Source organism: Perkinsus marinus (assembly GCF_000006405.1).
Source record: "Perkinsus marinus ATCC 50983 genomic scaffold scf_1104296931628, whole genome shotgun sequence".
In the NCBI taxonomy this organism is placed as follows: Eukaryota; Perkinsozoa; order Perkinsida; family Perkinsidae; genus Perkinsus; species Perkinsus marinus.
Window position 1 is genome coordinate 53,688 of NW_003215694.1, and position 23,498 is coordinate 77,185.

General features: G+C 47.3%; 6 protein-coding genes across 6 annotated transcripts in view; 2 read left to right on the forward strand and 4 right to left on the reverse strand.

The window, feature by feature from the left end:
• Nucleotides 1-922: 922 nt before the first annotated feature.
• Nucleotides 923-1,663, reverse strand: Pmar_PMAR009156 (hypothetical protein; the record flags this gene model as incomplete). The annotated part of the gene is made up of 5 exons (XM_002786287.1): nucleotides 923-1,078; nucleotides 1,129-1,189; nucleotides 1,385-1,462; nucleotides 1,511-1,569; nucleotides 1,616-1,663. 5 exons carry the CDS (start codon nucleotides 1,661-1,663, stop codon nucleotides 923-925), a joined length of 402 nt encoding a protein of 133 aa, XP_002786333.1.
• Nucleotides 1,664-9,358: 7,695 nt separating this feature from the next.
• Nucleotides 9,359-11,685, forward strand: Pmar_PMAR009157 (WD-repeat protein, putative; the record flags this gene model as incomplete). The annotated part of the gene is made up of 10 exons (XM_002786288.1): nucleotides 9,359-9,477; nucleotides 9,528-9,678; nucleotides 9,720-9,862; nucleotides 10,064-10,174; nucleotides 10,227-10,374; nucleotides 10,753-10,856; nucleotides 10,911-11,058; nucleotides 11,197-11,307; nucleotides 11,361-11,470; nucleotides 11,523-11,685. The coding sequence occupies 10 exons, from the start codon at nucleotides 9,359-9,361 to the stop codon at nucleotides 11,683-11,685; spliced, it is 1,308 nt and encodes a 435-aa protein (XP_002786334.1).
• Nucleotides 11,686-12,139: 454 nt separating this feature from the next.
• On the reverse strand, nucleotides 12,140-13,933 carry Pmar_PMAR009158 (calcium-dependent protein kinase, putative; the record flags this gene model as incomplete). Its single annotated transcript, XM_002786289.1, has 1 exon — nucleotides 12,140-13,933. One exon carries the CDS (start codon nucleotides 13,931-13,933, stop codon nucleotides 12,140-12,142), a length of 1,794 nt encoding a protein of 597 aa, XP_002786335.1.
• A 1,870-nt stretch (nucleotides 13,934-15,803) lies between these two features.
• On the forward strand, nucleotides 15,804-20,226 carry Pmar_PMAR009159 (gag/pol/env polyprotein, putative; the record flags this gene model as incomplete). The annotated part of the gene is made up of 6 exons (XM_002786290.1): nucleotides 15,804-16,089; nucleotides 16,423-16,693; nucleotides 17,087-17,202; nucleotides 17,359-19,525; nucleotides 19,559-19,644; nucleotides 20,078-20,226. The coding sequence occupies 6 exons, from the start codon at nucleotides 15,804-15,806 to the stop codon at nucleotides 20,224-20,226; spliced, it is 3,075 nt and encodes a 1,024-aa protein (XP_002786336.1).
• Nucleotides 20,227-20,390: 164 nt separating this feature from the next.
• Pmar_PMAR009160 (hypothetical protein) lies at nucleotides 20,391-21,461 on the reverse strand (the record flags this gene model as incomplete). The annotated part of the gene is made up of 6 exons (XM_002786291.1): nucleotides 20,391-20,532; nucleotides 20,589-20,709; nucleotides 20,765-20,871; nucleotides 20,915-21,079; nucleotides 21,143-21,296; nucleotides 21,356-21,461. 6 exons carry the CDS (start codon nucleotides 21,459-21,461, stop codon nucleotides 20,391-20,393), a joined length of 795 nt encoding a protein of 264 aa, XP_002786337.1.
• A 936-nt stretch (nucleotides 21,462-22,397) lies between these two features.
• Nucleotides 22,398-23,498, reverse strand: part of Pmar_PMAR009161 (hypothetical protein) — a gene marked incomplete at both ends in the record, with an annotated part of 3,924 nt that continues 2,823 nt past the window's right edge. Inside the window, 6 exons of the mRNA XM_002786292.1 lie at nucleotides 22,398-22,466; nucleotides 22,509-22,592; nucleotides 22,638-22,807; nucleotides 22,853-22,958; nucleotides 23,007-23,093; nucleotides 23,141-23,289. Of these exons, the coding sequence (XP_002786338.1) occupies nucleotides 22,398-22,466; nucleotides 22,509-22,592; nucleotides 22,638-22,807; nucleotides 22,853-22,958; nucleotides 23,007-23,093; nucleotides 23,141-23,289 (665 nt within the window). The remainder of the gene's footprint in view (nucleotides 22,467-22,508; nucleotides 22,593-22,637; nucleotides 22,808-22,852; nucleotides 22,959-23,006; nucleotides 23,094-23,140; nucleotides 23,290-23,498) is intronic.

Genomic DNA, 23,498 nt, shown 5'->3' on the forward strand with positions numbered 1-23,498 from the left:
GAAAATCCTTCATTGCAAATTTGTGGATTGCGCTGTACTGTTGAGCATTACGGTGCAGCCCATAGAGCACCATCAGCACTCTCAATTTGTGAGTCGCAAGTCGATCCGTGGCACGACGCTAACGAGAATTCCCTTCTATCGAATGAAAGTGAGCTTTCATTGGTCGAAATTGGTCTTGTGTTCGACGAATTTGAACTTGCGTTTCCGAATTCATAAATTTCCTTTTTACGAATTTGAACTTTCGTTTTCGACCGGTCAACGAAATTCTAACTTTCATTTCGAATTTGGACTTTCACTTCGCGAAAAACTCCTTTCACTCGTCGAAAATCAAATCTCATTCATCTAATTTATTCTTTCAATTGTTGAATTTGAGATTGAAAAGGTGTAGTAGCTTGTCAATCCCAAACTCATCGCGAAATTGGTTTATTACAAGCAGAAGAGGTTATTGCAAGCAGGGACTGCGAGAGCCATGCACAGCTTGTTATTCCAAGCAGCGCGGTGTGCTTGGGATTACAAGTAACTATTGTGACTTGCTTCGCCGATAATATAAAATCTGTTACATACTGCGTCAACTTTATGTTTTCGTTGTCAAATGGAGCACAATCAAGGCACATTCGTGCTCTGTCCTTCAAAGCAGCAACACCAGGTATATCCCTCAATCAACTCGGAGCTGAACAGTATCCGCATATATCATGAAACAGTTTTTACATTAATTTCGCAACGGGATGTTCTTTTAGGAATGGCAGTTGACATGAAGAAGTATTGATATCCGTTATCATCGTATTGACGGGTACACTAATACCCAGGTCACAAGCTGCAGACTTTGGGGTCCAATTCATACAAATCACCAGTGATCAGCCACTCAGACTTCGATTGTTGTACGAAGTTTGTGAATCTGACGAAACCATTCGCTTAATCTAGACTACAAGTCGAGTTTGAAGGTGAAAACCTCTCCATCGCGAGCCTGAATACGCTCTTCCAACTGCATCGCTCTCTCATCAGCCACCCGGGCTGCTTGTTTCTGTACCTCGGCATCATCTTCCGCTTGCTGTCGAGCTTGTAATTCTGATTTATGAGCCTATAATGTGAAAAGCATGGGCATGCGATAGCTGTCTGATACCATCTCACGTTGAGAGCCTGTATCAGGTTACAGCGAGTCTTTTCGAGCTCCTTGCTTGTATAGTCGCACCTGAACCACCTCATCGCTCGTGCTGAAGCAGGATAGATCACCTCATCATAGTACATTCCAAGTCGGCTATTAACATAGCGATCCCTTCATATTATGAAGTTCATAAGCAATCGAGTCTTTCCACTCAACAACAGCTATGGGACTCTCATCTAACACTGCCTAAAGGATCAAATGAATACCCTACTAAATAACTACAGCTCGAGCACCTGCACACAGACCGCAGTTCCGGTGGATTGCTCCGCTTGGATGCCATCCTCGAGTTTCTTACCATCCCTAATGAGATTGAGACACTCCTAAGCCTCATGGTGTTCCCATTACAACCGAGAGATTTCTCCCTGAAGTCTCTGCAACTCCGCTCTGGTAGCCTCATGTTCTTCTTTCTATGTTGTGATAAAGATCACGATTTTAGTACAGTGGTTTCCCTACCTGCCGAGCATTCATGCGCTTGCGACGCTCTCCTCTCTTGTTGCCCATCAAATCGGAGAAGCACGATGATTCGGACACCAGGCTCACGGAACAAAAATATTAGCGGATCCGGAAACTCAACGTAACAGTACTTGTACCACATACATGAAACATGTTGACTTGAAAACACAGACTTCATATTGGTCTACCTAAACTCCTCGCTAAGTACCTCTTGCTAAGTCTGCGGTGACCTCAAGGTCGACACCCGACCATCAAAGGAGAGCCCTCGGCACACTCGCTTGCTACTTCGAGATCTACTCCCGTCAGCGACACAATTACAATCGAAAGCTGGGAAAACAAAAAAATGGGGAGCAAACTCTCGGTAAGCCGTCGATGTGCTCAAAGCTGACACCCAGTAATACTAGGGAAAGCCCTTGGCACACTCGCTTCCTACTCCGAGGTTCACCTCTAGCAGTGAAAACAAAAAAATGGGGAGCAAACTCTCGGTAAGCCGTCGATGTGCTCAAGGCTGACACCCAGTAATACTAGGGAAAGCCCTTGGCACACTCGCTTCCTACTCCGAGGTTCACCTCTAGCAGTGAAAAAAAAATGGGGAGCAAACTCTCGGTAAGCCGTCGATGTGCTCAAAGCTGACACCCAGTAATACTAGGGAAAGCCCTTGGCACACTCGCTTCCTACTCCGAGGTCTACATCTCCGCCGCATGTCTGCAACTGATGAACAATCTGGCGGTGAGATTGCGCGCGCCCCGCTAATCGATTAGGTTTTCACTCGAATGAAAAATATGACGCGAGTGTGCTGGACCGGGCCTGGGTGCGTGAATATGAGTTTGCGTTCAAGAAGATGAGTTTGCGTGCAAGGCCTTATCCAGCGGCTTCACCTCGTGTTATCAAGAGTCTGATCGATCGAGTATAACTGTGCTATAGTTCTATCATTATCTGAGTTATCTCAGTTCTTCTTCGTTTATTTATCTTCGTTCGGTTCGGTTAGAAGATCGGTTCTATCGACCTTCGGCTTAACTGTCTTGACTTACCTCCGTCTTATATTTGTGGTATCGATCGACAGTAACTAAATACCCTACAACTGGCTAGGGCCACTACCGTATCACTAAGTTAGCTGGTATACTACGAGAGCTGGAGTCGAGTTGGCTTATCTAGTTATAGCAGTGAGATATCGATTTTGGTACACGAGTTCGACTCTCCCTCGAATAGCTTTTCCTTGGCAGCCAGTGTGACCCGCCTTGTCATTGTTACTTATCGATTGGCAAGACTAGCAACCGAACTGTTTGAGTGCCTTCCGTATATTGGGTGACACTGCTCGTCATTGAACGGCCGATAGATACCTGAGACATCATGCCTCAATGACCATAACACATTTCATTCTGTAATAAAAACATGCACCCTGTGTCAAGAAGCCAAGCTGGACCCTTTACCTTACAAAGAAAAAAACAACGACGATTCTTGCTAGTAGCAAGTCGCTACCACTTGGATTGGCGTCTGGAACTTCCGAACCGAAGCTCTCACAGAAGTTTCGGACGAGAATCACGTAATATGCGTATCACATATCAATAATATAATATTGTGTAGAACGAACTTAGATGACTGATCGATAATTGGTGGTAGTACTATCATAACTAATATCAGCGCGCCACTGCGAGTACAATCCCCTCACATCTTGGCTCGCCTGGGGATGTGGGTACGTTTTCCAGATCCCAACATCCCCAACATCCCCAACGTCCTATATTCAATAACCATTAGTTCGCACCTAGAACATTGAGTTACGTAGTTAACTCTTTCCGATTCTCCGAAAGTGCGTTACTTGGAGTGATATGAGAAGGGTCATACTGCTAGAAAACGTAGAATATCTTTGCGCTTTGATTTTTCTCTTCGCTCGCTTCGCTCGCGAAGCCCTTTCCCATTCTTGGTATATCCCCCATGCGCTATAGCGAGCTTGAGATAACAAGGTCTGCTTGATATTACAGGACTTGCTTGTTTTAACAATGACTGCTTGGATTAGCCCTGCCACGCCAGACAATGAGTATTAATAGTATCATGGGTCATGCCTTGACCTCAAAATATTGTACATGATGGAAGCCTCGAAGATTCTCATGACAACAAAACCCGGGCCGTATCCTTTCAACTCACCTGAACCTTATTTTTCGAACCACATCTTTCCAGTAGTTGAACTCCAAGAATGTGACATACCGTGTAACCTTCATATGATGCTTTGTACACTGCAAGTACTTTATATTGAACCAATATCGCAACAGGGTACATACCATTTCAGACTGTAATGGTACCTTGTAATTTATAGTATCGGCATTACTGTGCGAAAGTCACAACATCAACTCACGACTCCCTCATGGCTTGGTCAATCTGGAAAACACAGGAAGGACGACAACGTCAGATTCCTCAACATCGGAATCAGAAGAGTGACAGCAGAGAATGGCGTGCGACACAACCAATATAACCTCATCGAATCCTTCTATAGCAGATTCAATTATAAGATCACTCTTATGCCGAACCTAGAGGGCTAGACCTGTTTATCACTGAGGCTGGAAGTAAGACGGAGTAATCATTTTTGTTCTCGAGAATCTTTAAAGCCTCAGAATCAGAATCCGAATCTGGAAAGCCCACGTAAGCGCAAATGTTGAGAACGCATATTGCTTCCGATATATTGAATTTTGATTATGCCAGCTCAGAAAAGTGACTTGATGGATTAGCTGCCAACTATTTGAGTGGAACGTATAGTGCCGCAGGTCTTTTGGAAGCAGCAGCGCAGTGATGGAGCCTCTTTACTCCTCCCGAATCGTTGTACAGAATAAAACTGTGCCCGGCACTTCACGATTGCTGGGGAGCGCCGGTCTCATCTCATTGGGAAAAATGAACGACGACGAACCCCCTCTCAGCAGGTGTGATACAAGCAACATTATGTTGCTTGTATCACATCGCAGAGAATAACATGCGACTGCATCAGAGCTTCTCTCAGAAACTTGTGATGCTGAAAACCTGAGGGATACACATCCGCAATGACCTGGGTTAGTCGAGCGGCTCGACTCGAGCCCTCTATTGGATGGAAAGCGCATCCAAGCGTTCCTAGTTGTCCAGTGATCGGCAACGCCAGTAATGAGAGTATCTGGCTGGTATTGACTGGCAACTGGAGCCAATATCGCCTCGACAGTGTTGAGCCATTGAATTACCACGTGCGGGTACGGGTACGGGTATCTGATCCAATCGTGGAAGATTTCGACCGGACTTCTTTGATCTTAATCTTTTTTCAATAATCGCCTAGACATAACGAGTGCTCCCAACGAAGTGCCGACAACTAGCGAACAGACGATAGCCACTCTGAACAGAGGAGATGTCGTTCCGTATCTCGCCCGCCTCCGCCTGCCGTCTGATTCTCGAGTGGCCTCTAATTCCGCTCGAATGGCCTCTAATTCCGCTCGACTGGTGTCGAGGTTCGCTGGTATGGGTGCGCGGAGGTGATACGGTGGCAGCCACCGGGTGGCTGGTTTCATCCTGAGACAGGCCTGATCGGCAGAGTCGGCAAGTCATCCACTCTGGTCACCAGAGTCTGGTGTACAGCGAGACAGCCACCGGTAGCACGTGCGTGTAGCGGTAGCGCGTGATCGATCGGCCTGCTCAATAAATGGATGCTGAGAATCCACTCGGATGAAATTAGAATGAAACCACGCCAAACTAAAGAGAACAGGATGACTGTGTGTTAAGGGTTGTGTATCTCACTCACTGTCCGGAGGTTCGCTTGAAATGTCCATCAAACGATTAATCCCCATCGCCGCAGCTGCCGTAGTGACGATGTCGTCCAAACCACTCGATGGTCTCGCCGCCCGTGAAAAACATGATTATGTAAGTCACACTGAGGCAATCTAGTGGAAGTGGGGGATGTTCGACTTTTCCTCATCCCTATAACACCACCCGTTTTGGGGCTCCGGCCAGGCAGCAGCCTCGAGTGTTCTTTCCAACCTCTCAGAGCTTCCCTCCACTGAAGAACGCGACCACCGACTGCTGCTTCTTTTCCAACATGAAGCTCACTTACGACAGGCAATCGGTCAGAATAATCGTTGAACCGGACTTCACCCTGCGGACCATGTACATTGCCTGCCCAAGAACAGAGAAATGGGAGGCTTTTCAAGCCGACTTGTAGGCTCGCGCTGGGAAGCATTGATATTCTCAGCAGCATGTTTTCAGTTTGAACCCCGGAGCCCTCAGTCGATTCTACCCGTCTGGCCACGCGTTGTGGCCGATTTTGTACAAGAAAGCGGCCGATTTCGAAGAGTATCAGGACGGTCGCGTCAAGGATCCTCTCGGAAAAAAACTTCGTGTGAAGACTTCTGGACTCAAGCGGAAGGTTCCGACAGAAGTTTGCAAGGCGGTGATGAACGAGTTGAAGAAGAAATACGGCACATACATGGCAATGTGTGCTCGTTTTCGTCGTGCAATCGTGGGTCCTGACCGTCCACGTTGAGACTTCCCTCTTGAAATCGTGGATCTGCTAAGTGCAGACTTCTGTCCCCGGAGCAGCAGCGCATCTCTTGGTTGAGGCTGAGCATGTTTGTGCAAGTTGTTGCTGTGCGTAGTGATTCAGTTGTTGTGTGCTACAACATCGATACAATCGCGTCTCGTTTCGATTCGGCCTCGCATCCGGGACCACCAGAGGGTGTGTTCGGAACACAAGCCAAAGACCTTCAGAGAGCGTCAGAGACTGCGCAGTATCTAAGTCGCCTAACCTCTCGTATCTGGTACTGAAAGTGTCCCGTCCCAATCCGCTTTTCATTGCTGGATTGACTGATTCAATCCAGTGGATTCTATTCGAAAAGGTACACTTACTTTCTACACGTCGCCTCGTCATCCCGTTTTTTTCTTACGACAGGTGGATTCCTAGGAGCCTGTTGGGCGTTTTGAGTAGAGGTGCCGCTACTCAATACCCAGGGCAGCTGAAGGTTCGTCGATGGGCCTCCCATACGACACTACATTGGTTAGAGGCAGCGACCAGATAGAGTTGGGCTGGAAGATCTCCCCCATGCTTAGTCGGATAACAAGAGTTTGCGTAACGTAAGTTACGTAACGCAACTGACGTCTGCGCATTGCATCACCATGAGTGAGGATTTCACAGTGGAAACATTATCTTCGGATTGAAACATTCAACTTGAGAGTTTCGCTTCAAGGCTGCATTCGCTGGCTTACTCAGACTGGTGTTGACGCAATAATCGTGTATTTGTACATGTTAATCACAATGACAACACTCCACCGCGACATGACTCAGTCCACGGTCGAATAAATTGGTAAATGATGTTTCCCATCGAGAGGCATCATCGATTACTACCGAGCATCAGCCTCTCAGTTCATTCAATAAACTCTATTGATTGGAACGCGCTTACTTAGCGTTCGAGAAGCGGTTCCATCGTGTTCACGGAGAAAATGCGTTCTGAACGTCCGAAGGCCTCAGCTCCGTCGCCGCCTTGCACAAAATGATGCTCTCGTTATGCGCATGAGAGAGATACAGCGCCCGGGGTGGATCTATGCCTGTTCCCTAGGGTACGTCATTTGAAAAATCGTGTATCCTGCGCTCTAGGATTCCGCCGCTACTCTGAGAGACGGTGAACGTGGCTGCGTCTGTGATTAGGAAGAAACAAATCCGAATGCATAAGGAGACGTTATCAAGGCCCCAATGGTTCGAAAGTGACTCATTCGCCAGTATGAGGACAACGTATTCGAAACGTGTTAATTAAGGTATCCATAATGTAGTTGACATCTGCTAGATGTTCACGGCCTTCTGATCACGTCCTCCTTCAATCCCCCTTCAACGGTTATTGTAGATTAGATGATGAAGAATCTTCATCAGATGATTTTGGCCTCTCATCTTCATTGAAGATGAGGTGCCGAAATTTTTAATGCTTCCACACCTATACCACTCAATTCTGTGGATCCCAGGGTGTCATAAGTTACTTATGAGATGACACCGGGACGTACAGAATTTGTGGCAGAAATGCACCGTCCTAGCTGATGTAAAAAACACGATCAACACGCCCAGGGACAAGGAGTCAAGTTGACTAGGTTATAACCAGGTATCCGACATACGTACAGAGAGGTCACTGTATGGGATAGGAATCACCAGAGACGACGACTATCGCAGGAAGACTGCGACAGGAGACTGCGTTACGAAGTTTAGTGGAGGACGTATAGAGGGCACATAAGAGCTACACCTACAGAGCATCTGTACAGCAACCACTTATGATCCAGATCCAATAGCTAAAAATACTGCAAAGCGGTTGCGGCACGCAAAGATACGGTCTGTAGCACGCGGTGAAGGATCGCACAGGAGATAGGGACAGTCAGGGTTGTGCAGGCCCTGTGAAATTTCGCGTTCCGCAAATTTCAATTTCAAAAATCAGTATTTCACTACAAAATTTCAAATTTCAATTAATTTCGGAGGGCGCAGGTTCAATATCGAGGGTCGGACACGTGCAAAAAAGTGCCATGAAATTTTTTTCCGAAAATCGATTGCGGACAGGTTCCATGCAATATAACTATATAAGAGGGGCTTATATTCGAAGTTTTAGCTTGAAAATCGCTCTGTAGAAAAAGTTACCTCTGCACACGTATTGTCGGTCTCTAGATGGCGCGTACTGTAGCCTTCCGCGCGCCACAAAATTCTCGGAAAGGAATTTCCGCATTCTGAGATTTCGCTTTCTGGAACGTGTTTCAGAATGCATTCTAAAGTTTTCTGAACACGTTCGGAATCTATTTTGGAACGCATTCCAGAATGTGTTTGGGGGGCTGTTCTCTGAACGCGATTTTGGTGTTTTGCATTCTGGAATGCGTTCTGAGTTTCGGAATGGGTTCTCTGAACACCCCGTAAATGTTTCTGCAATTAGATCGATGGGCAAATTTATTTCGAGGGGCCGCGCAGGAGCAAGCCGAGTTGACCAGACCGATGACGATGACATGAGTGTGATTAGTGAAGTCGATCCCGCACCGAAAAATGGTAGTATTGAGAGCGTCATGAGTTAGGTGGTTGTTGATCAATCGGAGACCTGCTCCGTAGCAGAAAGTGGCTCAATCGAAGACCCATCATTAGGAAGTGGGGCAAGTTGCGCTAAAACGGGATCTTGCAAAAGTATATGCAGTGACGTATGCTCAAGCGGAAAGACGGAGGTATCTTCCGTATCTGATGTAGTTGAAGCTCTTGCGAACTTGCGAAGCCGTTTCAAGTGTGGTTTCATTTGCTGAGTGTCCGAATCGCGATGATGGTAGCGCGAGCAGCCTATCAGACACACGTTCCATGAATAGTGACTGCAGTCGCCTGAGATTGCATTATATACCTGAGGAATGCGCTCGTCGAACTAGCCACGCCAGAGATCGCGCGCGCGATAGCGCGCGCAAAAAAATATTAGTTTCACATTTCGCGAAATTTCATGAAATTTCGTGAAATATTTCGACATGAAATTTCACGAGTCAGATTGCACTGAGATGCATAACCCTGGGGACAGTGCGCTGTAGCGGAGCGAAGCAAGTCACATCCAAAATTCTCAAAAAGTGCGCACTTGACGATGTACGCACGGGATGGTACTTGGTACACCCGCGGTTCGTATAGATCCCATCAGGTGTCCTCTGGATACCTGGGGGCTCATGGGCCTGTATATCACGTATTGGATCCGCTCAGAGCCCTTCGTGCTTAAAGCGAGGAGGAGTTCCCTTCTGACCAGTTGACATTTCCCGTCGATGAAGGTCAAGGTTCTACATCGAGATCCTTCCGAGTATACCATTACCAAGCCGGGCGGTATACAAAAATACCAGCGCAACGCGGATCCCGTTTTGCACCCATTCGACCGAGCTACTGAGTAATGATGGCGTCCAACAGGTGGTGACGTAGTATCGTAGATTTTCATAGATACACCCGAGCCTTGAATGGAGCGAAGATACAGAAGATGTTCGCCAAGCCGTTCCTCTGTGCCCTAGAAGGCCACACGGATGCCGTTAAATGCATGACCAGATGCAGGACCGTGATAGCACCTCTATTCACTGGCAGTTGCGATGGCGAGGTACTCCAGAGAGATCAGGCTTCATCACATGACCTCTTCAGATACGATTCTGGAACGTCGGTCAGCGGAGGTGCTTCAAGTCAGTGCGAGCTCACGAAGGTTTCGTTCGTGGCCTGTGTACTACTAGTGATGACTCCCTCGTCGTCAGCGCTGGTGAGGACAAGACTATCAAACTGTGGAAGTAGTATTGGGAGCAATTTTACTATCGCTGATGACGATGCTCAATTATAGATTCGATCCTGATGAGGCGGTAGGGGAGATGCTTGATGAGAAGTTCAGTACCGTCGGAGCCCTTCAGTCGGGCTCATCGGCATCTCTCCATAACGACCAGGTTGTGCCTGCTCACGTTCTCAACTCGGTAATAACTAGTGCTCTTGGAGAGCAGTGGACTTGTTAATTTCCAGTCTTCTATGCTGTCGTCGATCGATGCCCATTGGGGTAAGAGCTCTATGCTAGCCACTGCTGGAGAGACTGTGGATATCTGGGACTACAATCGGTACTCTCTTTCTCTCCAGTCTAGCGTCATGACAGCATCGTCCTCCTTGTAGGACTACACCCCTTTCTACCTACGAATGGGGTACGGAAGCTACTCTTAGTGTGAAGTTCAACCCTTGTGAGGAGTGCCTTCTTGGTACGACTGCTATGGACAACTCTATCGGCCTCTTCGACGTCCGTATGCAAAGTGGTTTGAGAAAAGTACTACCATTGGGCAAACGGAGATAGTCTTATCGTAACAGATGCGGGGAAGCGTTGCTGCTTCTAAAAGTTTGTTGAGAGCTCCATGAGCAGTAATACAACTATGCAGGGGCTCTAGGAGCTCATGGACGCTTTATCGCTAATCACCGATATATTAGAAGATCAATGTGACTGTCGCAATCTCAATCGAAGCACCTTACATGGGATGCGGTCGCAGAGATGCTTTACGATCCGTTACTCCTCTCGCCATGACACGCTAAAGTTTAAAATGATAATAAATACATTCCGAACATTTTCTATTGTGAGCATCCGAGCTGTGTATATCTAACACACTGTCCGGAACTCGTATAGGGCTAAGGCCAATACTCGGTACCGTAGGTGGTCCTTCGTAATCGAAGCAACGCTTTCTGCTGGAATCCTCGTCAACCTCTGCGGTTCAGTGTAGCCAACGAGGATGGCAATCTGTATACTTTCGATATGAGGTAGTGATATTATTATTATGAATCTCATCGTATCTGAGGAGCTAACGCTGTTAGGAAGCTTGATTCGGCTGTGTTCATCCACAAGGGACATGTGCGGGCAGTGCTTGACCTTGATTACAGTCCTACTGGTGAGGAATTGGTTTCTGCTGGTTATGACAAGACCATACGAATCTTTAACTACGAGACACAACGCTCGAGGGAGGTAATACAGGTGCTTGGTGGGTTAACCTTATCTCTATTGATTTGAATGCGGCTTCAGAGTGAGTTTCGGAACCAGTGTACTGGATAACTTCAATAGCTCTCCTTGGGCTTTTTCGTATTGCAGTTTTTCGACAATCAGGTGTATCACACGAAACGAATGCAGAGAGTACTATGCTGTCAGTACAGTGGTGATGGTCGGTTTGTGTTTAGTGGGTCGGAGGACTGTAATATTCGAGTGTGGAAAAATGAGGTAGTACCAGGGATCGAACCAGCGCGGTTTGCCAACGTTTTCGCCCCGCACAGGCTTCTGACAAGTTGGGCGTTGTGAGCAAGCGGGAGAAGAAGGCTCAGGCATATCGAAAGAAGTTGGTTGCGAAGTACAAGCATATGCCGGAGATAAGACGGATTGCAAAGTAGTATGGTGTACTCACCGGGGTTCGAACCAGGAACCTTCCGTATTTGTAGCCACAAGCATCTCCCGAAGGCCATTAAGCTCCGACAAGATAAGATGAACATAATGGACGAGGCTCAGAAGAAAAAGGAAGCAAATAGGGTGAAGAACTCAAAGCCCGGCAGCAGGCCGAAAGTCGGCGAGAAGCAGAAACCTATTCTGCGGCAGCTCAAGTGATAATGCATTTGTATTCAACTGTATCACTGGCCACACGTTTCTATCTAGTGTTACCGCCCTGTGTTTTGGAGTTAATGATTTCAAGACGTGACGGAAGAGTGGTATCAATACGCCGATAGTGAACGGTTCACTATCGGTGGTATTGATACCACCACAATGCGAACACACTGGTACCCTACAATGAACCATACAATGGGGTTCACTGTGAACCCTACAATGCGGAAACACTAGTCGACACCCATCCGAAAGGCCCCTCGAAGAGTTCTATAAATACTTATCCCGGATGATGAAAATGACCACAGAGCTCACGACATAGATGTGGTCATGAAAATACACTCCCACAAGCCTTGTTGACTTACTAACACAAGATTCTCGGCAGAAATATGGCTCGGTTTGTAATGTTATAGTGAATGTGATAGTGTGGAGTTCAAGTTGAATGGGCCATAGATGTTTATCAAGGCGTAGAAGAGCCGATATCATACGACTGCATCATAGCAAGGAACTCTTGGAAGTCGATGAAGCCGTCGCCATTCGTATCGAACTCCCGAATAATTTCAGCTACAGACTGCTCATCCAAATCGTCCTGCTGGGCAGTACCCATTATCTGCCGGAGCTCGTCCGACGATATCTTCCCGTTCTGCTGTCGATCGAGGATCCTGAACGCCTTTCTACACAAATCAATACGAGAAAATGTAACCTGCGATATGGCAGCAGCCAAGAACTCTGTGTAATCAATAGCGTCACTAGCATCAGTGTCGATACCAGCGAAGAGCTCATCAATCTTGGCCTCTCTCATACCTGGTCTCGCCCTCTTCATAGCCTCTCGAAACTCTGGTAGGGTTATTGTTCCGGAACCAGTAACATCCAGTGCTTCAAACGTACTGTTGATCTCCTTGATCCACGCCGCGCAGCTGCACACCGACAAATTATAAGCAATGGCGTTCACGGCTACTTTTCGTAATTTGCTAGCGTGAACGAAGGTCTCGAAGGTCTCAGGACTCAGATGGACCTTATCGGCGTTAGGTCGATACCGCTTCATCCAGGGATGCTCCCAAGCTTCAGCGGCAGTCAAGCGTTTACCACAGTCCTTCTCCATCAAATGCCTGATGAGGTCCTTCGCCTCCTCTGAAACATTTCCCCACCACTTCTCTGGAAACTCTATCTCTTGACTTTTCGTGATTGATTCCAACACTTCGCCGGTAGTAGCGCCTCTGAAAGGCGGATAGCCACCCAGAAGTACAAAAAGGAGGACTCCCAAGCTCCACATATCCATCCCAGTGTGATGCTGATGACCAGCGATGATCTCAGGGGCCACGTAATAGGGAGTTCCCACCAGACCGTGGAGCCTCTGGGCCTCCTTACCAAAGTCATTGACCAATGATATCCCACCAGGCGGCACGTCGTTGACGGCATCGCGCTGAGTGCTGACAATATCCACTTTTGGCAAGCCACAGTAGCGGAGCTCGAACCGTGACACCCTCCGAGCGCCCAAGTTGATCTCACGAGTCTGGCCCTCGCAGGAATTCAGCGCACAGGAGTTCTGAAAAACTCGGGCACTGAAACCAAAATCGATCAACTTGACAGGTGACCGCGGACAAGGCGTTGAGAGGAGTATGTTCTCAGGTTTGATATCACGATGGATGATGCCCTTACTATGACAATAGTTAACCGCTGACAGCAGACCCCTGAGGATCCTAGCAGCCTCTGGCTCTGAGAGATAACGTTCCTTAAGAAGGTACTCGGTCAGATCAGGCCCTCGACAAAGCTCCATGACCAAATAGAAGGACATACTGTCCTCATAGATCTCATACAGTTTACAGATGCTAGGATGATCCAGACGCCCCATAGCGCCCACCTCACGCTTCATCTGTCGATTGACGATAGATATCTCCTCGAGGCTACACGTCCCACCGCTGAGGGCGGCATCACACTTGGGGATTATTTTGATAGCCCGGTGGTCTCCCGTAGCACGACATACGGCTTCACAAACCGACCCTTGAGAGCCGTTCCCGATCACACGCTGGAGCTCGTATTCCTTCAAGAGCTTCTCTGGACCATGTCTGTCCTTGTCTCTCCGGTCGATGATCAACGTCTGGCGTCCTCTAACGAATAGACTACCAGGTTGATTCTCCCTCTTCAGCGCTCGATAGGCTCTCTCATGAGACACCGACTGTTCGAACTTCTGGTGCGGACTAGTGACATCAGAGCTACAGCTGGTGCTATCACCAACGGACATCTCAGGGCTCATCGTAGACCTTCGTCGCATTGTACAGACTCCACCCGAACAGGATAACACCTTCTCACTCAGACGCTCGTCAGTAGTGACTGTAGCCACATGGCTGATGCTGCTGTCGTTCACAGATGGCGGCTCTGTCAGCGAGATAGGCATTAGAACTAAAGTGAACAAACCTGGGATTGAAACAGAATAGAACGTAGCGGTCCACTACACTTTGCTTAACGCTTACTTCGTTTCTGCAACGATCATTTTCGAGGGGATGCACAAGTTTGGAGAAACACGTTCGAAATGGAAGTATCATACCGTCCTTTCGAACTTTCGAATTTGCCACAGATGAGCTATGCCAGTGCCTACGCTACTGATGCTTAACCATAAACGGGTATCTCTAACACCTCTTCAGGATAACGAGACCTCCCACTGTGGATCACACAAGCAGATCGAACCTCTCATGTATTCGCGATGAGAGTATTTCGTCGAAAACGATTAGCGCTCGCCCAAATGAAATCTCGGCGTGAAGCACGTGTTCAGAGGACGTATGTGTACGTGTTTGTGGTTCAACTTGTACCATTTATTGCTCGTTAGATATGGACAAATTCAATCTGATTTGCATGCATATGGTGCATGATACACCGTGTATCTGCTGTGTTGTTAGGCAGACAATCGCATCCACCCTGTGTATGTCTTTCAACCTACGGTCAAGCCTCTTGTGTCGCCAAACGGCGAGCGCAGAAGTGATGAGCACGCAAGTGCATAGCTAAATTTGCTAAGCGAGCCAGTAGTCGTTCTGTTCTTTCATTTGAGTCTTTGAGGAAAGTGTTATGGTAGTATCATTATCATTTTGGTGCTTTTCCGTCCATGCCTGGTGTTGCGCCGTGTGAACAAGGAACACAACAGTATCAACAACAAGGGACATCAGATGGACTGTTACATTCTACCGGGATGACCATTGCCAATGTGCTCGAGCTACCAGTATGTGTGGATCCTGTATGGTCTGGTCCTCGCCCAAATATGCCGTACCCGATGTTCAAGAAGTTGGTACAACAACAGCAAGCAGTCTATGAGCTGAAAGGTGGTGCGAGTTATCAGTACCTAATGCGATGTCTCGGCCAACCTCTGAAAGGGGAGGTTCAGGAGATTTACCTCCGAGGAGTTCCCCAAGAGAAGGTTTGGGAAGGCCTGGATGCACGTTATGATGCACCATGGCGTACGTATAGTATGCATCGAAGATGGAACTAAGTTCTACATTGGATTCCAATGTAGAACTCCAATGTAGGGAGATGCGAACAGAATTCCATGGCTTCCATCATGGAAGCAGCTCGCTCAAGAACAAGGTGAAACAGTGCATGAGTTCGCCAACCGTGTGATGTCGATGGCATCCGTGATTCATACATCAACTGGGGTAAAGCCAAGTGCGACTGAGCAGGCAGGGACCTTTCGCGATGGTCTTCTGCCTGATATAGCTGGGAAATTGGATGCTTATTTGGGTCCAAGATTTGCCTGTCTGGAAGAAGCTAAGGACGTGGCTGAATACTACGAGTCGAAAGTCCCCAAGGGCAAAGCCCTAAATAAAGGTATCGGCAAGGGCGACAACAATAAACCTCATAGATCATCCGAGGTATGTCGCCACTTTCTGAAAGGTACCTGTAAATATGGAGACCGCTGTCAGTTTGCTCATACTATGAACAGATCTCCGCAAGTAAAATCACCCAGTAGTACTGGTGTGTCGACTCAGAATAGCCGTCCCTCTGGTATTTGCCATCAATTCTTACAATCTGGTACCTGTAATCGTGACCGTTGTCTATTTCGTCACGAGCGTGACAATGTTCCCATGACGTCAAAACCTACTGCTACAAGAACCGTAAAGAGCTCTACGGAGCCGGCGATGGTGGTGATCGATGATATTGACCAGTACCCCGCGAAGGAAGAGTCTTGGGCGTCGGTCATGGCAGTTCAGTCGAAGGAGTTGGCTACACCATCGTTGTCACAGTCTTCAAAGAGTTTGACTGCATCGCTTAAGTATAAGAAGGCCGACACTGGCGAGACCCATACCCTTATTACCCTATTGGATACTGGTTGCACTATCAATCTATTATCGTTACAAGCGGCCAGAGAGATGAAGTTGATGATTGAACCATTGTCATGTAGACGTGATGTTACGCTGGCTGATGGTAGTAGCATGCCTCTCGGTGGAGAGACGATGTGTGTTGTGAGTACCTCCAAAGCCAGTGCGTTAATCAAATTTTGGGTCGTCGATCAGTTAGCATTCGCGTCAGTTCTCGGGTTAGATGCCCTGGGGAAGTTGTGCATTACCATTCAATTAAAACCCGATTCTATCCCTGTAGTCTCCAGTGGCAATCGAAACCCGCAATCGTCATTATCGGTGTCTCCCTCGATCGATCCACCTGTATTTTCCTGTGGTGTATTCTTGGAGCCGTTCCAGGGATACACTGAAGTAGAGGAACAGTCGTTTATTGCCTATGATGATAGTGATAATCTATCAGGTTTGTTTCATGATGAGTCTAATGATAATGTTACCAAAACGGCATCTCAGTGCGAGCCTTTTGCTCCAGTAGTAGAGTATGATGATCATTATGAAGTCGACATCCCTTGGAAGGATTCGACTCGTCCACGTTTCAATTTGGCAGAGGCTAAAGGCCGTTTTCAGTCTTTGTTGCGTCATACATCGTCTCGAGATATTGATGCTGTTCAAACTGAGTTAAATGAAATGTTGCTTATGGGTCGTATCCGCGAGTGTGACCCACGTGATGTTTTGTATTATCTACCTTTACGTCCGGTATATAAACCATCATCATCTACGACTCAAGTTCGTCTTACTGTAGATGGACGTAAGCTTAATGCTTTCACGAATAAATGTAGCACCGATGGTAAACTTAAAATCACTGACGTTCTTCTAGTGATGAGAAGTAGTATCCACTATACGAGTCTCGACTTGCAGAGGGCTTTCAACTGTATAGGTCTCTCTCAGTCGAGTCAGTGTTGGTTTGGTCTGTATGTATTTGGAGCTCATTACTTATGGCTTTGTTTACCGTTCGGCTGCAACTTTTCTTCTGCAGCATTGTTCCGATCGTTATCGTTGCGAACCCCATCATTACAACTTTCGCTCAGTCTTCCGATAACTATATTTGTTGATGATATCGGTGTTAGAGGTGATACTATTATTGATCTACATCGCAACGAGAGGATCGTTATTGAAGGGTTCAAGAAGAAGAACTTTGTCTTCCAGTCCCTGAAGCGTGTAAGTACGGATGGCTCCTTTAACGGTGAGGCTCCATATCTGGGCTACACGTGGGATGTGGACAACGATCGGCTCTGTCAAGTATTACCACCTTTGGATCTGCAATCTCCGATCACAAAAAGGTCCTTAATTAGTTCTCTATCAGTATGGTACGATGCTGCTGGCTTATTCATTGCGGTAGGTGTCAGCGCGCGTTTACTGGCAGCAAATATTCATGCCCAGCTGCTCGACTGGGATACACTTGCTACTGAAGAGCTCATTGAGAAGGTCCAACAGTGGTACACCGATATAAGGTCGAAGGTATTTTCGACACCCCGAGCTCTTAATTTGTCTACTCTCTACATTTTCTGTGACAGCTCTAATGCGGCCTGGTGCTCTCAAGTGGATTGTCCCCTCATATCAACTGAAGTCGGTCCTTTATACGTATTGAGGAGCGTTGCTGGTGTTTATGGACCTCATTGTCGATGGTCCATACCTAAAAAAGAGCTGTATAGCCTATGGCGGTCAGTTCGCCTATGTGGGGATGTTCTAAAGTATGTTGATAACGTCAGAATACCAATATCTTCTATTATATTCTATACCGACTCGGCAATTACTCTATGGCGTTTGAAGCGTCCAAAGTTGGATGATGATCTATCGCGCCTGGAGAAAAAATGGGTTAAAGATATAAGATCAGTTTGCTCGAAGTTATTCGGCAAAGGTTTAGGGGATGCGGCTACCCGGGCGAAGATCGACTCTACTACTGTGGTCTTGGCTGAAGTAGCACGTAAATGGGCATTGGGGTCATCGTTGGTTATCTTCGACCCAGCTGTATCGGCACTACCTTCTAAACAATGCGTCGATGATTTATCTGGCCTACAGTGTATGACCATTATCACCGACTCGACTAATGGCAGTGAGCCCTCCACACCACAGCCGGTCATATCTGAGTCTGATCAGCATGTTGATTGGGCAGAACTTGCCCGAACAAACCAGAATTCATCGTCCTTCCTTACCGCTCTTCGAGAGTTTCTACTACATAGGAAGGTGCCCGATGGTTGTTCTATTCCGCATCGAGTTCTCAACGATGCTTCCAAGTTCCATACGGTCGAGGATGGTATATTATATCGGTGTGTAAGATCAACTTCAGAAGGTCAACCTCTACACCAAGTGGTATTGGACCCAAAAGTCGATGATGAGGCAATGATTAATCGTTTGATTGACCACTACCACAATACTACTACTCATCTGGGAGCTGAAGCCATCGCTCGTACAATTAAGATGGAATATTATTGGCCTAGGATCAACTGTTTTGTTCGTAATCGTCTGCGAACATGCGATCCTTGCCAAAGAGTTCATGCCTCTGTGGCCTGGCGCAAGACCGTAGGGTCTCTACGGATGAAGTCTACTATACCTGGTCAAGTGCTTGGGTTGGATCATGTGGTGAACTTACCTACGGGTGACGGTAATTTCCATCACGTGTTGAGTCTCGTCTGTGCAGCTACAGGCTTCACTTGGTTTCGAGCTACAAAAACCACTAGGTCTATCGAGACTACAAAAATCCTAGATAGCATCTTTAGTGATGCGTCTTTCCCTATCTGTCTCGTGGTGGATGGCGGATTTAATTCGACTAATTTCCGAGAGTGGTGTACTACTCGCCACATAATGGTTGCGACCCTCCCTCCGCATCATCGGAGCTATGGAGGTTGGTTGGAACGTTGCCATCTACATCTGAGACAATATTTCGCTACTAAGCACGCGTCTGGTGAGGAGGTGAAAGAATGGCCATCATGGTTGGGTGACCTGCAGTTGGTTCATAATCTCACAGTCTTCCCTGGTTTGGACTTTGGTCCTGCTGATTTATTCTATGGCCGTCGGTTACTGAGACCGTGGCGTACTACATCATCCTCTACTGAGACAAATGAGGACGTGTTGCAAGGTGTTCGTCAATTATTATGTCCTGAAGAAGAGTCCTTTCTGGAAGACTTATACAGATGCCGATGTGAGGAAACTCGTTTACGCTTCGAGGAGTATAAGAGATTTTGGGAGGATGTGAAGGAAGTACAACAAGTAAGGTTGAGTCGAAGAGTGAACAATCATTCTCTGAAGTCTCCTGAGTTTCCTGTCGGTAGTAAATGTCTCGTCTATTGTCCGGAGTCGAATCAGTCCAAGCATTCTTTGAAGTTCGCTGGTCCTTTCGAGATCGAAGAGGTGGTTTCTGATTCACTCCGTAAGATTAAGTCCGCTGGTCAAGGTGGACATGGTAACAAGGATATATCACCGTTACAAAGTGTTCATAATCTCTATCCCTACTACACTCGTGATGATGACGAGATTCAATGTTGGGTACAGTGTGATCTGTGTGACAGGTGGATTCCTGTTACATCGTCTCTTTATGGTAGATTTTCTGCTGTAACTACTCGTTTCAGCTGTCGTCTAGCTGGTCTTACTTGTCGTGTGGCAATGTCGCCAAACGGCGAGCGCAGAAGTGATGAGCACGCAAGTGCATAGCTAAATTTGCTAAGCGAGCCAGTAGTCGTTCTGTTCTTTCATTTGAGTCTTTGAGGAAAGTGTTATGGTAGTATCATTATCATTTTGGTGCTTTTCCGTCCATGCCTGGTGTTGCGCCGTGTGAACAAGGAACACAACAGTATCAACAACAAGGGACATCAGATGGACTGTTACACTTGTCGCCCAGCACCGTTGGTCCCCTTGTCGAGAATATTTAGCCTACTGCAATCATCACCACACTTGTAAGCACTCCCTATCGGGCTCATGCTCTATTTCCCAGGGAGTGTCCACCACAATCCATACCGACCACTCAACCGCTATGCCAACTCTCCACACAAAATGCTCAGTGTGCTTTTCACTCCGACTAACGAGTGATCTCGATTCTTTTGACATATTGTCGTACACGGCAGATGTCAGCCAAGGTGGCCAACTAGAGAGTTACGGTTTGTCGAAGCACAAGGGTGCACCGAAGTTGATCAAACTTGAGCACTACGTGGGAAACTCGACAGATCTAATGTGCCAGGATAGTCCTTCAAGGACTTTGACTTTAGTCGAGTAGTATGTGCTAACTTTAAATACTCCCAGCACTTCATACGACATATGCTTGCGGGATAGAGTTGCCATATGCGGCAATATATACTCAAGACAGTTTAAACATGGGTAAAATTAACTTAATACTTTCCATTTACACTTCAGCCGTGTAGTCGATGAAGACAGTGCTCCTCAGGGGAAGCCAGCAGGGCACGTGCATTGCTCGCCAGTGTCGGTTAAACCGGTACTTGATTCGACACCTTGTAGTTGGCGGATAGTTTCGGTCCTCACGAACTTAGGGGCGATGAAGATCTCTTCTCGGTCAGGACAAGCCCTGAGAGGATTCGTAGCGATTACGCAAGCCATGTGTCATACAACTCCATGACTGACCTTTTATTGAGCGTCGTGTCAAAGGGGGAGTCGCGGTAAAAGCCAGGCATGCACCAGCAGACCTGAAGATCTTCAAACCAGTTGTACTCGCACCAGCTGGGAGGACTATCCTTCGGGTACCCTAAACAGAAGGAGGACACATTCGTATACGAACATAGCCGTGGATATCAAATTACAGGAGAATGCGCGGTGTTCATATGCATCCCAGGAAGTCGGGCATGTAGCGTTAAGCTCAGGACCGTGAGGAGGGAGCAACACATACTCAGGCTTCTTCTCGTAGCACCTTCCAACGAGCAACTTGCCAAAACGAGAGAAATCATCCTTACAGCCAATCCCTATTCTTCCGTCCATGATCATTCCCTTTGTCGTTAGGGTCTAATCGACACTCTGAGAACGGAGCCGTGACGGAAACGAATTCAGTCGCGCAGTGCCCACCAAATTTCTTAGGAGCATCGGTATAACCCTTGTCGTCCTGATGCTTCTCATGGAGTCTAATACAAAACCTACACCAACCCATAGCGATCTGACGTCCTCCACTACTGGCTAAAACTTACTGCTTGATCTTCTTCTTCCGAACACCGTACGTCTCTGCATCTTTCCACTTACCATTACAGTCGGACTTGCCATCCTTAGTCTTCACTTTTCCACGACCATTGGCGTACAAGTTGAAGTCTACGTCCTTCGCCGCGGCCTTCGCTTTGGGCTGCCCTAAGGAGAAAGATCATCACAAACGCAGGCAACCCCACGAGAGTTAGAAAGCGACTCACATCGCCTCTTATCCTCATCTGCACGCATCAACTTAACTGCCGAAGTACGGTACAGCACGATAAGACTCGCGGCCAGGATAGACGACGCTTTGCAGAGCCTTACCATGGACGTAATAGACAGGACAGAGAAGCTGAGACTGACAAGGACTGTAGTCGGGTTCGAATAGTGGAAGCTAGTGAGATTACGATGCAGGCACTGATCGTCATCGTACAGTAGCGGAGAATTGACATATCGTGGAAAAGATGAAACGGTCATCGGCGAGCGAAAATGTGAGCCGTTTCACTTACATGTTACTCGTAACAATATTTCGACAAAGCCGCTGTAGCCAAGGGTAGCATTTAACGTGACGTAGTCAACGAAGCATCGATAGCAGTAACAGACACTTGAGACGATCGTGTTCACTGTCAAGTACACCTCACCCGGCAGCCTTCTGCCGCTAAGGGGAAGTGGAGAAGGATCGACCTAATTTGCGTTGGGTTGCTCATCATCGCTTCTATAGGACACTCGATGGCTCAGAGCAGCTTGAAGGAGACTAACTAGGTTCGTTCGTCGTTCGTGATGTGATCCACGACAATGTAGCCTTTTGGTGATGTGGAATGTATGAAGCATGCGGTTGTCCTCTATATCACTCTTGTCACCCTATGGCTCTGCATCCCTCCTATAGTGAGTTCGGCTAGTTCCCAGGAAGGTGGGGTGACACTATGTGTTACGAACAACACTGGAACATGCTGGTCAGCGATTCTACTCCATTCAATCCGATTGAATTCGTCGATATGCTTGTTTTGCCGAAGAGTTCACAAAATCCCATATCATTTCCAATGTCTTGACATGTCCTTCTAATACCACCATAATGGTCCTCCAGCAATTCTTTCGTCGCAACGAAACTGCTGATCGTTGGTCGCTGTCTCCGCATTAGTTAATACTTCCTCTCGATTCCATGATTGTTTTGACCATCTTCGTCACGCTTTCAAATAACACTAGCAACTCAAATCCTCAATGATAACAGCATTTAAAACAACATCTGGTACATACGCCTCTCCTCTACTCTCGATGTTGGTGTTCAGGAACATCTCCTCGGGAAAGCATTCGGATCAGCTTTCCCGATAGTATCTGATCACCGACTTCTATTTCCGAGCTGATTTCTCTTCTCACCTTCAACAGAATCAAGAGAAAAACGAGAACAAGGACAAACACTGTGAGTTGAACAGTTGGGGGCTCGGGCCAACCGCGAGGAATCTGATGAGATTACTAATCATCCCAAGAAATGTTGCATTCTGCTACTTTGATAAATGGACATTCGAATTGAAAGACGGCTCCAATAAATCGATGGTCCCGGCTCGCACTCAAAGCATACATGCCACATCGGCAACAATCCACCACGTACGCCAGGAAGGCAACCCCCACGCCCACCACCGAAGCCGTCACATGAGGTGCAGGTACGACCGCTGACCCTACACAGAACGACCCATTGAGTTCAACAACAAGATCGTCCCCACCTCCTTTTTCCATCCCCTGTAGCTCTTCCTCGTCCGGGGATTTCCCTATACTATCTGCAGTCCACGGATTGTTCTCAAGTAACATGTCCATCACTCGAGCTTCCAACTACCACAAACACCCATTCTAGCAGCATTCGCAAGAAGCTAATCTCACCTCAGGATCAGCAAATTGGTCCAAGGGATTCATCTCCCAAGGAAACACGACCGGTGGGCGTTTAGACAGATTTTCCAACCGCTCGAGCTGAGCAAAGACACCAGATAGGATTGATCTCTCGAGTGGGAGCTTACGGCCAGAGGATAATTCTTCCTATTGAAAACGTCCATCATCGCCAGCTCATACATGCACTGGTAGTCTCCGAGGGCATCAGCTCCATAAGTTGCCCATTTGTACGCAATCTCATCAGCACCCTCCTCGTCCGAGCCTCGATACTTGCTAACTAAATACAGTACTTCATGGGAACAATCCTAAGTCTTTCAACGTCAATTCGATCTCTTCTCTAGTCAAATTTCCACAGAAAATAAATATAAACTCTCCCGAGTTGTCGACTCGGCGAACAACCATACCGTCGGTAGGGTGGGTGTTGTCGGTATGATACCGACAACACCGTGCTAACGGTATGATAACAAACAAATATCACGAACATGC